The sequence below is a fragment of the Exophiala spinifera genome (genome assembly GCF_000836115.1).
Source record: "Exophiala spinifera strain CBS 89968 unplaced genomic scaffold supercont1.4, whole genome shotgun sequence".
NCBI lineage: Eukaryota > Fungi > Ascomycota > Eurotiomycetes > Chaetothyriales > Herpotrichiellaceae > Exophiala > Exophiala spinifera.
The window spans coordinates 1321812-1336638 of record NW_015622516.1 but is presented as its reverse complement, the minus strand read 5'-3'; the positions used below and the strand labels follow the sequence as shown (position 1 = coordinate 1336638).

The 14827-nt window shown below is 49.8% G+C and overlaps 8 protein-coding genes and 1 non-coding gene across 9 annotated transcripts; 6 read left to right on the top strand and 3 right to left on the bottom strand.

The window, feature by feature from the left end:
- Window positions 1-670: 670 nt before the first annotated feature.
- Window positions 671-1363, top strand: PV08_05687 (uncharacterized protein; the record flags this gene model as incomplete). The annotated part of the gene is made up of 1 exon (XM_016380027.1): window positions 671-1363. One exon carries the CDS (start codon window positions 671-673, stop codon window positions 1361-1363), a length of 693 nt encoding a protein of 230 aa, XP_016235854.1.
- Window positions 1364-2506: 1143 nt separating this feature from the next.
- PV08_05686 (uncharacterized protein) lies at window positions 2507-3169 on the top strand (the record flags this gene model as incomplete). Its single annotated transcript, XM_016380026.1, has 2 exons — window positions 2507-2945; window positions 3015-3169. 2 exons carry the CDS (start codon window positions 2507-2509, stop codon window positions 3167-3169), a joined length of 594 nt encoding a protein of 197 aa, XP_016235853.1.
- A 921-nt stretch (window positions 3170-4090) lies between these two features.
- PV08_05685 lies at window positions 4091-4206 on the top strand. The gene has a single exon (XR_001622126.1). It is a non-coding gene; the product is annotated as a 5S ribosomal RNA (ribosomal RNA).
- Window positions 4207-4753: 547 nt separating this feature from the next.
- On the bottom strand, window positions 4754-6671 carry PV08_05684 (uncharacterized protein; the record flags this gene model as incomplete). Its single annotated transcript, XM_016380025.1, has 7 exons — window positions 4754-4951; window positions 5016-5079; window positions 5132-5366; window positions 5417-5492; window positions 5547-6267; window positions 6322-6447; window positions 6502-6671. The coding sequence occupies 7 exons, from the start codon at window positions 6669-6671 to the stop codon at window positions 4754-4756; spliced, it is 1590 nt and encodes a 529-aa protein (XP_016235852.1).
- A 1439-nt stretch (window positions 6672-8110) lies between these two features.
- On the top strand, window positions 8111-9103 carry PV08_05683 (uncharacterized protein; the record flags this gene model as incomplete). Its single annotated transcript, XM_016380024.1, has 1 exon — window positions 8111-9103. The coding sequence occupies one exon, from the start codon at window positions 8111-8113 to the stop codon at window positions 9101-9103; it is 993 nt and encodes a 330-aa protein (XP_016235851.1).
- A 261-nt stretch (window positions 9104-9364) lies between these two features.
- On the top strand, window positions 9365-10315 carry PV08_05682 (uncharacterized protein; the record flags this gene model as incomplete). Its single annotated transcript, XM_016380023.1, has 1 exon — window positions 9365-10315. The coding sequence occupies one exon, from the start codon at window positions 9365-9367 to the stop codon at window positions 10313-10315; it is 951 nt and encodes a 316-aa protein (XP_016235850.1).
- A 187-nt stretch (window positions 10316-10502) lies between these two features.
- On the bottom strand, window positions 10503-11334 carry PV08_05681 (uncharacterized protein; the record flags this gene model as incomplete). Its single annotated transcript, XM_016380022.1, has 3 exons — window positions 10503-10590; window positions 10675-11096; window positions 11155-11334. The coding sequence occupies 3 exons, from the start codon at window positions 11332-11334 to the stop codon at window positions 10503-10505; spliced, it is 690 nt and encodes a 229-aa protein (XP_016235849.1).
- Window positions 11335-11946: 612 nt separating this feature from the next.
- On the top strand, window positions 11947-13482 carry PV08_05680 (uncharacterized protein; the record flags this gene model as incomplete). The annotated part of the gene is made up of 1 exon (XM_016380021.1): window positions 11947-13482. One exon carries the CDS (start codon window positions 11947-11949, stop codon window positions 13480-13482), a length of 1536 nt encoding a protein of 511 aa, XP_016235848.1.
- A 70-nt stretch (window positions 13483-13552) lies between these two features.
- Window positions 13553-14746, bottom strand: PV08_05679 (cytoplasmic tRNA 2-thiolation protein 1; the record flags this gene model as incomplete). Its single annotated transcript, XM_016380020.1, has 1 exon — window positions 13553-14746. The coding sequence occupies one exon, from the start codon at window positions 14744-14746 to the stop codon at window positions 13553-13555; it is 1194 nt and encodes a 397-aa protein (XP_016235847.1).
- Between the last annotated feature and the right edge of the window lie 81 nt (window positions 14747-14827).

Below are 14827 nucleotides of genomic sequence, written 5' to 3'. Positions count from 1 at the left end.
GCAGAACTCGGGGCTTTGGTACGACTCACAGCATATCATGTGTCAGCACGAAAAGACGTCTAGTCAGGGAGGCTTTCGCAAATTCTCGAAGCACCTGCTTTTCCCCACCAGGCACATTCCACAAGCGGATTCAGTAATCAATCCACCTGGCGGCGATTTCACCGGGTGTCTACATGGAGTAGGTGCTCCTGGAGCCCTTGCTAGAGCATAAGCCTGTATGCGTGATAGGCGCGCTACCATGGACCAATCTTGGTTATAGAAACGAGAAGTTCAGGTCTTTTTGTGACCCCTTCGAAGTAGGTCGAGGTCTTACGTTGATCACAGCGACGATGATCCACATTCTTACATGTATGATCAGGAAATCTCCACCTATATCCACTGGCGAAATGCACGTGACGAGAAAGCGGCTACGGATCGTCGAAGAGTGTCCCCCTGCTATAGTTTTTGTCTTGCGGAAGTTGCACGTTCTTCAATTTCTTGCATGACCTGGGCTTGACTCTCTCGCAACCTTCTCTTGAAAAACTGAGAGTGCTTCGTGACCCAGTGAAGCTTTCTACATCGAATCCAAGCAGCAAAGCCAGCAAGCATCGGTGTGGCTCTATGAACATTTCTGCGTTCTATTGGCGAGCACCGCTTTTCCTTTCCGTAGACGCCATCCCATGAATTCTCCATGTCGTATCCAAGAGTGTCACTAGAATACTCTGAAGGAGATCAAGATCTGAGCAACAAGACTTGGATGCCTCTGCGCAGTCAAAAAGGTGCAGGGCAGAAATACTTTGGATACATCGTCGCTTTTGGATGCTTCATTGCTGGACTACTAGGATATGCCTTTGTGCGCGGGCATACGAGCAGTGACGCTGTCGATACATGTGGGCTCTCAGCGTCCGATGCTGTGAGACGCGGGTGCAGCTTTGACCCTGTGTCTTTCGCTTGGCTGCCAAAGCGCTGCTTTGATGAAGAACTCACCGCGCAATTCCTTGCCCAGCGCGATTGGCAATGGTATAGAGATTCTAATGGCACGGTCCCTGTTCAGTACGAGGCGCTGCGCAACGGAGAATATTCGGAGCTGTATGTAACACAGGAATATCACATGTACCACTGCACCTACATGTGGAGGAAAATGCATCGAGCCATCATACACGGACAACCACTTGACGGATACATCGGCCACCTTTCCCATACGTCGCACTGCGAAAAGATGCTATTGAACCACGGTGCCGCACTCAACTTGACGAACACCATCATCGCCACAAAGTTCGTCAACTGTCCAAAGAGTCAGAGAAGCTTGGGCGACAAAGGCTGGTATCTCATGGTGGATGGACGGCAAGATTTTTCGGGCTTTCCACACCACAACCATAATTGACCATAATTGGTGTTGAAGAAATGGCCATCTTGGATATGGAGACCAATTGATATTGCTGCTGTCTATATAGGGGCGGGTCGCTCTCTCACTTCTAGTTAGAGAATTGATTTTCTTCAAGCCTCTACGATAAAACCCCAGTCGACTATTTCGCTTACGTGCGCCGCTTCGTGCTATGGCTTGACCTTCCTCGTTCTTACCCTTTGTGGGTGGCTCATCAACCGCAACGGAGTCGGCCTGACGGGGTATCCTGCCGGAGGCTTCTCCGCCATGCAAGGAATCACTAAGTATCCCGATATCTGGGCCGCCGCCGTGGCGGAGAGCGGAATTTCCGATTTGAAAATACTAGTCCAAGACACGCACAAGTTCGAGTCGCGATATCTAGAGCGGTTGTGCTACCTCCCAACATGCTAGACAGGGACAGGGAGCAGGCGCTGTTCGGAAGAAGTCCCATCCATCACTCCCAACGCATCAGGACCCCGATCCTGTGTCACAATGGTTTAGACGACCCCATCGTGCCCCAAAACCAGACCTCCACGTTTATGGAAAAAAGTACGGCTGGCCGATGTCCCGCCTGACGTGGTAATATACTCGGGAGAAGGGCAAAATCTCACCAAAATATCTGGTCGAGCATGGCAGATAGACCATGGAATAAGTTTGGCTTCCATGTATACATACAACTATGAAATCGAGGCTGCGTTGACATGGTTAGGGACGTGGGTCACATTAAGTCGTTCGCAGTAATAGAAGTGTTGAGTGGTAGGCAATAATAGCACTGAGGATGAATCATTCACCTTGGAACGTTCTTCTAGCCACAGTATGTGGTTCTGAGTTCTATGTTGAACAAGTGATGGCTAGTCCACAGCCATCTTAAGCTGAGATTCCAATTGTTTGAGCGAGGAGCAAATGACAGGATGACACGTAGAGTCTCCTGCTTGGATAACTCATTGAGGCATGCAGAATAAGTACCGTGCATAATCACGTAAAATCACAATCACATTCAAACCTCAGCCTGACTGCGCCATAGTGATTCCTTCTTCATTGATTCCATGTTAAACTCGATTCTATCATTATTGCAGTAACATCCTCTGCGTCCAGCAATTCCTGTGGATTTGACTCTCGATTTCCTGCTTCTATTCTGATACTATGTTCGACTCGATTCGGCAATGCTTCCACGAAGCCGTTGGAGGTTGTGATCCTGAAACTTACGGGGACACTGCGATGTATGTCCAAGCTCCGAGCCACGACGACGACGTTCGAGCTGCCACCGACATCATTCGTGTTCTTCAAGAATCAGAAAAAGCTGGCAAAGATCTAGAGAATCAAGTAGCAATTGTCATGGGTGTTCGAAAGTGGACCGAAACTCTCGCGAAGAGAGTGTTAGAGGGACTCGAGAAAGGGTTGAAGGCTGGTATGAAGATGGGAGAACCGCTCAAAGATGCATTCGACAGGGCAGTGGCAGCGGCTGTTGACTTTGCACGTGAACACCCAGTCTACACCACTGTCATCGCCATTGGGATACTGGTTGCCCTCCTCCCCTGGGTGATTGAGGCACTTGGATTTGCAGAACTTGGGCCTGTGGAAGGTAGGCGGACCATTCCTTTCTTAGCCTGGAAATTGGACGGTGGGTTTGACAACGTCTACTTTAAAACAGGGACCTTTGCGGCATGGTGGCAATCGAGATATTTAGGGTATGTGCCAAAAGGCTCTCTTTTTGCGTTCTTCCAGCGACTCGGCATGATCTGGAAGCATAAAGTGGTCTGTCAAACCGCTGTGCCACCGATGACATACGCTATCTCGAAGACTTGAGAGAGAGCATCAGGATGAAAGTATCCCACAATCTGTGCTATATCAGGGGAGCGGAACGGGACATACACAATGCCGGGAAAAGTAGGAAGATTCAGGAACGAAGGTGCAGGGGAAGCGTTTTCGCATTTTCGTGCCGTCAAAAGGGATGTTCCCAAAGAGCAGGCTTGTGCCGCATCGTCGCGATAGTACGGACTTTGGCATAGTAATGTCTTCGAGGATAGCAAAGTATGGATAATGTATGAGAGAAGATCGGATGTTCTTCCAACGGTTCTTCCGGATTCATCTCGACAAATACGCAAGTCCCTCTTGATGCATCTTTCAAACTGTAGCGTCTTACTCACTCGTGGACAAAAGTCCCCATGTAGCATTTCATCCTCGCAGACGCAAACCTTTAAATCTGGATATCAACCGCAAACTCGGCATGTGGAAAGGCTCCTGACCACCATATTCAACATCATGCCCAAAAGTTTCCCTAGTTCGGTGGGTCGGCTCGTTCGGTGCGTGGCTGCAACCACATCGATTGGAGCTAACCCCCAATAACGAAGAAGGAGCTATCCATAGACGAGCGTTTCATCTTACAGGGGGTCTTATTAAGAAGCTCATAGAAATGTTGTCGACAATTGCACCATGCATAATTAGGGGCGTAACTAGAAGCATGGGTTGAATAGTGTTTTGCGGCTCCCCCATGCCTCGATGGTGTTGTGGTGCGATGTCCAAAGCCATTGGTCCATGTAGACAGATACAGAACTTCATGTGAGCTTTATAGGATGATGGGGAGAGTGGGAAGAGGACAATACAGACGTCCGTTGCGGTCCTCAGAGGATCAAATGGGTTTGGAAAACCTTAGCCGTCTCGACGAGAGCAACTGCAGGAGCGCCTTGCTACCTCGTATCAATTGAACTCCTTCATTTACCGTCACAATCGACCATAGGACGAGGAGAACAGGGCTTCCCGTTCGCTCAGCCATACTTAAGCCTCGTGCCGGCGTGTCAGTAGTTAAGTGGGTGACCATTAGCGAATCCACGCTGTTGATTGTTTTTTTTCTGGCTGTTTAATGAAATATTTGCAAGGACCCTCCCAAGGCGGAGGCCGTCCTTCTATGAAAAACAAAATTGCGCCGAGTTAAATCCACCCATTTATGCGCAGTATTGAGAAGGTATGCCGAATTACAAGGCTGCGCCACAGCGTAACGGTTCCAGACGCCAGGGCAGTTTTTACTAAGCCAGCATCGGAAGAGTGAGAGTATATAGAGTTCGAGAATATTCCCCTCCCCATTCTCTCATCTTTGACATTTTATTTCTTTTTCTTTTTCATCCTATGTGCTCTCTGCACCGCTGGACGGGAGTTTTGGGGGGCGGGGCACACGATGACGCAGCCACACGACTACCAACCAGATTTCATCAGATATTCGACGCATTCCAAGGTTCTTATTTCCAACGTGAATGAAAGTATTGTCAGCTATTAAATCCCGTAACCACTATAAATAGAGCGTACTCGTCGTGCAAACTCCTGCAACACAAGTCAGTGATACTGACGCTAGCATTGTGCCATCACTAACCGCTCACGTTTGTGTGAACGCCAAGCTCAAACCTTTTGCTCTGGCTTGACATTTTCAATCTGCGAAATCTCGACTTCTTGAACCTTTTCTTGGACCGATTGGAGGTCAATGTGGGCCACTTCAGCATCTTGGCCGTCAAAGATCTTTGCCACCTCTTCAAGGGTGACCCCGCGGGTCTCCGCAAAGAACAAGGCGACGAAAATCAGCTCAAAAAAGAGCCATCCCTATCGTTCATGGTCAGTTACCCCACAGAATGCCTCCAAGCATCGCCGAGAAGTGACTACTTACACAGTAGATGGAATAAAATCTCCAACGAGGTTGCAGATGCGCAAGGCCGATGGGGTTAATATACCTGGGAAGGTTTCAGCATGATCCAGAATTCGTGAAGCACAAGGCGTGCCTACTGATTGAACACAAGAGCCGCCTGAACGAAAAAATTCATCAACATCAATCCCTTCGCACGCAGCTTATACGGCATGATCTCAACCGTGTAGCCAACCAGCAGACCAGACCAGGCGATGTTGTAAAAGGCTCCGTGTAGGAATATGAAGAATATTACAGTCTTTCCGGCGGCAAGGTTGTCATGGAGGTCATATAGCGCAGAGCAAACTGTCCAAAGCACGAAAGAGATGGACATTCCTGTGGCATGGATGAGCATCGTCGCTGTCCTGGGTCCAAGCTCTACTTACCCAGTGTTGCACTAAAGAACAGCGGTCTTCTTCCAACCTTGTCAACGACGGCTGCAGCGATCAAGCCGACAACGAGCTAAACATGTCAGCTTTATTCTCTCTTTTACGACGGCTGGTCTCCATTACTTACCGAAACAATCGTCTTGCAGCCATTGATCTTGAATTGTTCCTGCTTGTCCGTGATCCCAATACTGTTCATCACAAGCGAGAAATAGTATGAAGTCAACCCGTTCCCACTCCACTGTGAGAACAGACCAAGAGCGACGACGAGCAACAACCGATACCGGTTCCCCTTTGTCTTGACAAAGTCGAGGTAGGTGCTTGATTTTTTGGCCTGAAACTCCAGGTGCAGAGTTTCTCTGATTTCTCGGAATTCGAACTGCACGGTCAAATCTGACTCGTCACCATTGGAGTGATACTTGGCCAACGTGGCCAGTGCCTCTACGTGGCGGTCCTTGGATATCAACCATCTTGGGGACTCTGGGATGACCCAGATGGCAAAGAAAACGATGAGAGTCGGGAAAGCCTGGAAAATCGAAGGGATACGCCACGACCAGTTGTTCTGGATTGTGAAGGTGCCAAATGTGATCCAAGTTGCAGCAATGCTACCAATATCCCAAAGCTGGTTATACACAGTCGTGATCCTGCCTCGATGCTGAGGATGGGCGAGCTCGGTGAGCAGGAGGGGTGCAGAGTTCGAGCACATGCTGTTCCCGAAACCGACGAAGAAGCGACCGGCAATGAACATTGAGAAGTTTTGTGATGCACTCTGGATGGCCACTCCAACGAACAGGAACATGCAACCTGCCATTATAGCGATACGACGGCCGAAGCGGTCAGCGAGATAAGGTCTTTGTGCAGTCAGCACCCTTGTCCAGGCGTTGCGGGAGAAGGGTGCATCTTACGCAAAGGGTAAGCCTGCCAAACTTCCAATACTGTATATGGACCCAAAGAGACCCAACATGGACCCCTTGGGGTGGTCGAAGTAGTCCTGCCAGACATCGAGGATCTGCAAGCCATTCAACATCGATCTCAACAACCTTGTCAGCAGCCACCTCACGAAAGAGCACAGCAACCACACGCACCCATCATAACCGGTCGTCGCGGACGCAAAAAATAACGCAACGACCAGGGCATAGAGCTTTCTCAGTCCGGCATCCTTGTACCAGATCACCCTGCGCAGCTCGGGGGCTTCAGCGACGGCGATTTCTCGCTCGACTTGGTGAACAGGATGTATTGTTGCAATTCCAACCATTACGTCTCAAGCTCTCTCTCTCTTTTTTGAATCTTGGATCAAAGCGTATCATCTGCTCCAAATCGGGAGACAAGTCCAATCTTTGTACCATTCTGCACACCCCATGGCGAGTGTATGCAGCCTAGTAATGATACCCACTGCATTTTCACGAGGCAGTACTTGATTGGTGCAATGTTCGAGTATCGTGTCGAAGCAAGCAAGCTGCTGCAGGTCATAGATCATTTCCTAGAGCTGATAGGAGCTAAACTGTTTACAAATTCAGCCTCTGCCGGATAATAGGAGAGTGCCCAGAGAGACCCCGGGATTGTACTTTAGATTCTGGAGATGAAGTCCCTTACCCCAAACAGGGGTCTCGAGGTCTCCACAGCATCATGAAGACGTAGTAGACTGGCGAGTCAGAGGATTCAACTCAATGTCAACGAACACGAACAATTCGGTTATGCGGCACGTCCATATAATTGTGTCTTCGCACGTGCAGCCCGGTGAACGCCTCCCCTGCAAGCGATTCCTCGGGGTTTCTTCCTCCTTCGCCAGCTCCAATCTCTGTAATTTTGATTAGCTTACCATTCCGAGGTCTGGCTCTCAACCTATTCAATCCTATGCTTGATGGTATCCACCGTGACCAGGTTTGATATCTGACCATTTGAGAATATTACCATGGTCCATATCATGCCGAACATCTTCGCCCGCTGGGCGTCATTTGTGGGATGAACAAAGTGCATTCATTGAAAGGGGTCGAGCTCTCTTGGGCAGCTAAAGCGAAATGGTGCACTTTTCCCCGTAGAGTTCACTTTCATCTCTTACTCCAGCTTTGGTATACGTCTCCACCTTCAGCACGTCGTCAGGACCTATAGCTTTGAGATACTCAGGATACAACTTCCCCAAGACTTCCATTCAGGCTGTAGCGCAAAGGCTGTGGGTCGCGTGTGCAAACCAAATGGACAAAAGCATATTTTGTACCCAGGGTCGAGGTCAAACTCAAACTTTCACTATTCAGCTGGAAGCCCATGTCTGCCGAGCCATGTTGGTTGCATTGACATGTCTGATCGCTTGTGCTGCCTTCTGTCTTTGACCCGGACGGAGGTAAGGCCGAGATGTCTCATCGCTATACTCTGCGAGGCATTGATTGTTCGGAGTTTTGGAGCTCGAGATGTCATGCCATCCCCAGTTGTTTAAGCAATGTTATCCGGCTAAAATGGATATGTCCTCGGTCCCTGGGGATTGATCGGCAACAATAAATCCGGGGCAAGAACCATATTGACAGGGAGATCTCATGCATTCCCACGGTCGGTCATTAGACTTACCATTCTCGGGAAAAGCAGTTCTATATCAAAGCTCTGAGCTCGGCATTACACCGGCCAGAAACCTCACTCACCAGGAAATACATCCGCCTCGAATTTACAGTGACTGACAACCCTTCGGTATAGCACCACTTCACGATGGAAAGCAGACAGTTAAAGCATCTAACTCCTGAACAAGTGGACTCTTTCATGAAGTATGGCTTTCTTCGTGTTCCCGGGTGCTTCACTCGCAAGGCCGCCGCGGACTGGACCAAGGACGTCTGGACCCGTCTAGGCTTCGATCCCCAGAACCCTGAGGCCTGGACTACGGAGAGAACGAACATGCCCTCGCACAATTCAGTCGCCATCAAAGACTTTGCACCGAAAGCATATGATGCCATCTGTGAGCTCGTTGGTGGAGAGGACAAAATCAGCGAGCCATCTAAAATCTGGCGAGATGCCTTTATTGTTAACCTAGGCACAAAAGAGAACGAAGGCAAGGAAACTCACCCTAAGGGCCTGAAAGGCTGGCATGTTGACGGCGACTTTTTCATTCATTTCTTGGACTCCCCTGAGCAAGGATTGCTGGTCATCCCCCTGTTCACAGACATTCTTCCTAACGGTGGTGGGACTTGGGTTTGCTCAGAAGGTATTGGGAAAATCGCAAGATATCTTTACGATCATCCGGAGGGCGTTTTCCCGAGAATGACACCTGTTGGGGGAGCAGAGAACTTTGAGAACGGACTGGAATTCTACTACAAACTCGTTCAAGGATGTGCGGATGAGAACTTTCACGAGATGACTGGAAACGCTGGTGATGTTATCCTCTTGCATCCGTTGATGGTCCATTCGGCCTCCACGAATGGCAAACGTCTGCCACGAATCATCACAAATCCCCCAGTGTCTTTGGTAAAGCCATTTGAGTTTGACCGAATTGACGAAAGCAAACACAGTCTTGTGGAGCTTAAGACAATTCAAGAGATTGGAGGACGAGAGAAGCTTCGAGGTTGGAGGATACAGGGGATGAGACAAGAAGTGGTGCCAGAGAGGGTCAAACGTCAAGCAAGGATGTTGGAGGAGGAGAAGCAACGTCTGCAGCAACGGAAGACTCCAGTCGGAACGCCAGCCCAACAGAGTGTTGCTGTTGCTTAGCAGGAGTGGAGGAATTATGGCGATATCTGCGCCAATGCTCCACAGTAGCTTACGGTGAATCTAATTGACCATATTTACAGTAAACGTGCCTTACCAACTGCGGCTCGCTCGACCTTCAAGAGACATACCCGCACACGACCGTTGACGCCGCCCTCTGTACAGAGATTGACACATAGAACGGCGTTCAATCCCCGTACGTCCACAGTATGCAGATAGCAAGCCTGGCCTGCTATCTTGAGACTGTTCCGGGGTAAATCACCCATGTCAAGCTCCCTCAAACTCCCAACCTCCCACACACCCTCCAACGAGGACAATGACCTCGACTTGACCATCCGTTTCTCTGCCTCGCTGCCCGATCTCCTGCTTACGCTCCCGGGCTCTTTGAGCGCCAATACCGCGACTCTCAAACAGCTCATCCGCACCCGCCTACCCGCGGAGTATGCCAAACACCGCATTCGACTTATCTACGCGGGCAAGGCACTCATAGACGATGTCCCGCTTACAGCCTCACTCAGGCGCACTGTCTCCCGGCCTCCTAGTCGCATGGGCACGCCGGGGCCATACGACGATGCCAATGCAGCTGGAAATGGTAAAAGTAAGGGAAAGCTCGCCGTTCGCGACCAGCCCAGCCAGGCTAGAATCTATGTCCATTGCTCGATTGGGGATCTGGTGCTGTCGGCAGCCGAGCTCGCTGAAGAGGCCGCGACCGCTCAAAATGCAACGGCAGAGTCAGAGAAGGCAGATGCTGCCATGTCTGGACAACGGCGGCAGGAGCAGGGGCAGCAAACAACTACGACGCCCATCCCGAGAGGGTTTGAGAGGCTGTTAAATGCAGGCTTCACTGCTGCCGAGGTGCAGTCGTTGCGGCTCCAGTTCTTGGCCATTCAGGCTCATACACACACTCCGGACACCATGCCATCGCCTAATACCTTGCGCGACATGGAAGACAGGTGGCTTGACAGTTCGAATGCGGCTGGAGAGGCAGGTGCTTTGGGCGATGGCATGGGGAGTGGTATGCAGACCGATGACGAAGGGCAGGGTGGTGCGTTGGATGACATGATCTTCGGCACGGCTATGGGTTTCTTTTGGCCCATCGGATGCCTCATGTGGGGTGTGAGGGAGGATGGTATATGGAGTCAGCGGCGTAAGATGGCCGTGGTGGTCGGATTCCTTCTTAATATAGGCCTAGGCCTCATCAGGTATACAGGTTAGAAACCTGCTATTTAAGAAACGTATAAGTCTTATTCCGTACGCCGACTACGTAGTTGCTCTTTTACGCAATCAATACATCCGGGACGCTAAAATCGATCGTGAACCCCATCCCTCTGTACAATTGTGGAATTATTAGGTTTTTACAAACGCCAGCGTGATGAAATAGCGAATCCCTGTCTCCTGCCTTTCACCTAAACTTGCTATAAATCACACCTATGATCAACAACACCAAAATCGTGATAATGGCGATAGTGATCATCCGATTGGTAGCCATCCTGTAAAGTACATGTTAGCATAAGGAGTCTACTCATTCACCACATGCTCCTGCACGTCGAGGGTCAGGTATTCAAGAGTCTCACCTACGCGCCATCCCCCTTAACGTCTTGACGCTCCGATCAACATATCCCTCGCTCTGGAGTAGATTTTGATGCGTATGTTCAATCACATTCCTCTGCTGATGCAAATCTGCCAGTGTTGATGCACCAATCTGTTCTGTCTCAAGGGCGATGCGCTGACTTTCCCTCAGTCGGTTGCTACTCCGGCCAAGTCGCTCCGTGCCAGAGAGGAGTTGCTGGCGCTGCTCAAGTTGCAGATCACGCGGGCCTGCTTCTGGGTCGTCTGTGTACCGGTCGCCGAAGAGTTGTTTGCGGTCTGAATCCGCCAGTGATTTCAGCTTGCGGGTCAAGCTGTCTACGTCGGACTGGTGGTTGCGGAAACGGGTGTTTACTTTGGACCGCGCGGATGTTGGAATATTCGATTTCTCAAGCGTCATTTGGTCCAACTGGGCATTTCAGCATTAGTATGTTGAGTATGGGTGCCAAGTAGTAGAGAAAACGCACCAGCTCCTTTGCCTCTTCAATGGCCCGTTCTGCGCCACGGATGGCGGCTTTACGCTGTTCACCAGACAGTTCAGGGATCTGGTCTAGCTTCTGGGTGATATCTGCTTCCACGAGTTTCAATTCGGCTTCGTAGGTGCTGAAGAGCTCGGAGCCTGCGTCCGTGTCCAGAGGGTTCGACATGTTCGCGGCTGAGGAGACAGGATTCAGTGATGCCTAGTGGTGTCGGAAAGGGTTCTGCAGAGACGGAGATGGGACAGAGGCTTCTCGTGGGCGAGCCGGTAACAGGAATATCTGTTGTAGACTAGGAGATAATTTTGCGACTTCGTAGAGCGTCTATGTACGGAGTAGATGGATAGCATTCACAGCTGCGCAATTAAAACGACGATGTCATGCAGGGTGGCTGGCCTGGAGACATGTCGACAGACACACCCGAGGCGATAGCCGATAACGTCCAATTGCCGCTTTTGACAACTGGCTGAATCAGGCTAGTCTGATATGGTAAGGGCTGGGGCCTACTCTCTATTGTAAGAGAAGATATTGCCGCTGCTTTTGTGACAATACTCAACGGATCATAGATGTCATTATTTACATCTATCGATGGTGGTACAGCTAGAGTGTAGAAATCTCCTTAATAGATAGATTCTTGAACATGACCAAGTCTGCTTTGCGGTAGAATGTATACTATTTTTGAAACGGTGACGCAATTCCCTCGAATATGAAACAGATTCAAGACAATACTGAAAACACACGAAGAAATCCCACTGGTATTTTCTTTTCAGCTTGTCAGCAGCTATGGGAAAGAAAGTAGCAATCGTTGGCAGCGGCTGCTCAGGAATTGCAGCCCTGTGGGCTCTCAATACAAGCACCGACCATGAAGTTCATCTATTCGAAGCAGAATCGCGACTTGGCGGGCACACCAATACAGTCACATTCGAAGCACCAAATGGCGCAACGGTCGACGTCGACACTGGCTTCATAGTCATGAACAGCGCCACTTATCCCAATTTCATTCGCTTCCTGAACGAAGTAGGCGTCTCAACGAAAAAGACAGAGATGACGTTCGGAGTCTCCCGTGATCAGGGGAGTTTTGAGTGGGCTGGGACTTCCATTGGTTCCATCTTTGCTCAGTCCAAGAACCTATTCAGCCCAGGCATGTGGAGGATGATATTTGACATTATCCGCTTCAATGAATTTGCAATAGACCTTCTGCATGCCGAGTCCGAGAGTGAGAATGACATTGCCGACAAAATGGAAGCTGGATCCAAGAACAAGCCGGTTGCCGAAGAAACTATCGGTGATTACCTCGACAGAGAAAACTATTCCCAAGAGTTCCGGGACGACTACCTCATCCCTATGACAGCTGCTGTCTGGAGTACTAGCCCAGATAAATGCTCTTTAGAATTCCCTGCCGTCACACTGGTCCGCTTCATGTACAATCACCATCTCTTGAGCACTGTTGCTAGACGCCCAGATTGGATGACCATACCAGGTGGATCAAAGCAATACCTCGATGCTGTGCTCCAAGGCTTCGACAAGACCCGCATAAACGTCGAATGTAAGGTGACAGCATTAGAGACTGTGGACGATAAAGTCGTACTCACTGCCAACGGGAGGGATCAGGAATTTGATCACGTTATCCTTGCGACACATGGTGATCAAGCCCTGGAAATCGTGAAGTCTGGTGCAACACAAGAAGAAGTCGGCATTCTCTCTGGATTTCAGACCAGTAGAAACGTTGCAGTCCTTCACTCTGACCTTGCCTTGATGCCAAAAAGGCGAGTTGCATGGTCGGCCTGGAATTATATCACAGAGTCGCCCTTCCCTCCTACCAACAGCCAAAATATCTCAAAAGTATGCCTGACCTACTGGATGAACTTGTTACAGCATATTCCAGATGACAAATATGGCCCGGTGTTGGTAACACTGAATCCGTTGAACATGCCAGATCCTCGGTTAGCTCAAGGCATCTGGGAGTATTCTCATCCTTTGTACAACGCAACTGCCATAAAGTCCCAGAAACTCTTACCGAGGATCCAGAATATCAGGAATATCAGTTACTGTGGAGCGTGGACGAAATATGGTTTTCACGAGGATGGATTCAGCAGTGGGTTGTCGGTGGCTGTCAATCATCTGGGAGCTCGACTCCCCTTTCAATTCGTTGATTCGACGTTCTCCAGGGGGGCCAGGCCCATCATGACGTGGAAAAACCACATAGCGAGATCGTTGATTTTGAGCGTACAAATCGTAATGCTGCTCTTTGGAAAGGCGTACACCACATTGGCAGCGATACTCGACCGGAGAATAGCTTCGAGGCGAAAGACTGCTTAAGCAACCTTCAGCCAGCAGAGATTGAAAGACCCGTCACACGCTTCAGCAAGGTCGTGCTCTCCTCTTTGTCCTATATGCCTATTTCGATAGTGTTGCGAGGTCGACTTTTGTTGAGACCCTCGAGGAGCGAGCATGCTTTGCAGATCTTCTGACTCGATAGGTAGCCACATTTTTCACACCGACCCATAACTTGCTTAACCATCTTCCGACGTCCCTTTGGTTTTCTATCGTGGGTACTTGTGGCTGCGGACTTCAGAGTCTGCGATATTTGAGCATCCTCGGCGACTCTGATCTCGGTTTCGCTTTCGCTGGCGAGTGCATTTGCAGCCAGTTGTTCCTCGACCTTCGCCATTGAGTCGCCAACCGCACCACTGGAGCCACAGCCATTCGTGTCTTCGTCGGCATGCGCGCCACAAGTTGCAGAGCTACTGACTTCCGGGGGAACCAACGTGGCCATATCTTCTCCACTCTTGACAATGTCCAGGATGCTGCTCGGTCTGATCTTCTCCAAGTCTTTGATCAACGTTCTTGCAGTACCACGGAACGCCTCAGGTGAGTAGATACATTCCGTGCTAAAGTAGTCCAACTTCTTGTGATGGGCGTAGAGTACAATCTCCTTTTCGTAAGCATACTTGAGTGGCTTGCTTCGTTTGATCTCGCTTGCTGCACTTGCTGTCACAATAGAGGTAGCTCTTGCGAGTCGGGGTAGATCGGCGCGTAAAAGATTCATCATGACAGTCTCCGCGACATCATCCGCGTTGTGCCCGGTAACGACATGCTTGATGTCCAATTTCGCCGCCCCTCTGTCCAGTGCCTGTCGCCTAAACACCCCGCAATAGGTACAGTTGCCTTTCTTGCCTACTTGAGCCACGACTTGATCCATCGTCCAGCCATAGAGTTGATCGTAGCCCACAATTTCGAGCGGCATAGAATATTGTTGTGCGTTCCTCTTGACAGTTTCTAGGCTGTCGTCCCGATAGCCTTTGATACCCTCATCAATAGACAAGAGGACAAGATCCAGTCCGTAATCATATCGCTCGTTCAGAGTCTTGAGAACCGAGGCGAGTACTGTCGAATCTTTCCCTCCAGATGCACCAATTGCCACTCGCTCGCCACGATAAAATAAATTATTGCTTACAATTGTTTCGTGAATTTCGGCTTCGAAGACATTCAAGAAACACAGCTTGCAAATCTTCTGTGAATTTTTAGGTCTGATGACAGCTGCTCGAGCGTCCTTACAGATCTCACATATCACTGGAGGCATTGCTCAGTCGCCAAAATGTCGTTGTGAAATGCAAGAGGATTGTCTGGATCGGTGGCGGCAAGAAAGATCTTGAAATTCCGG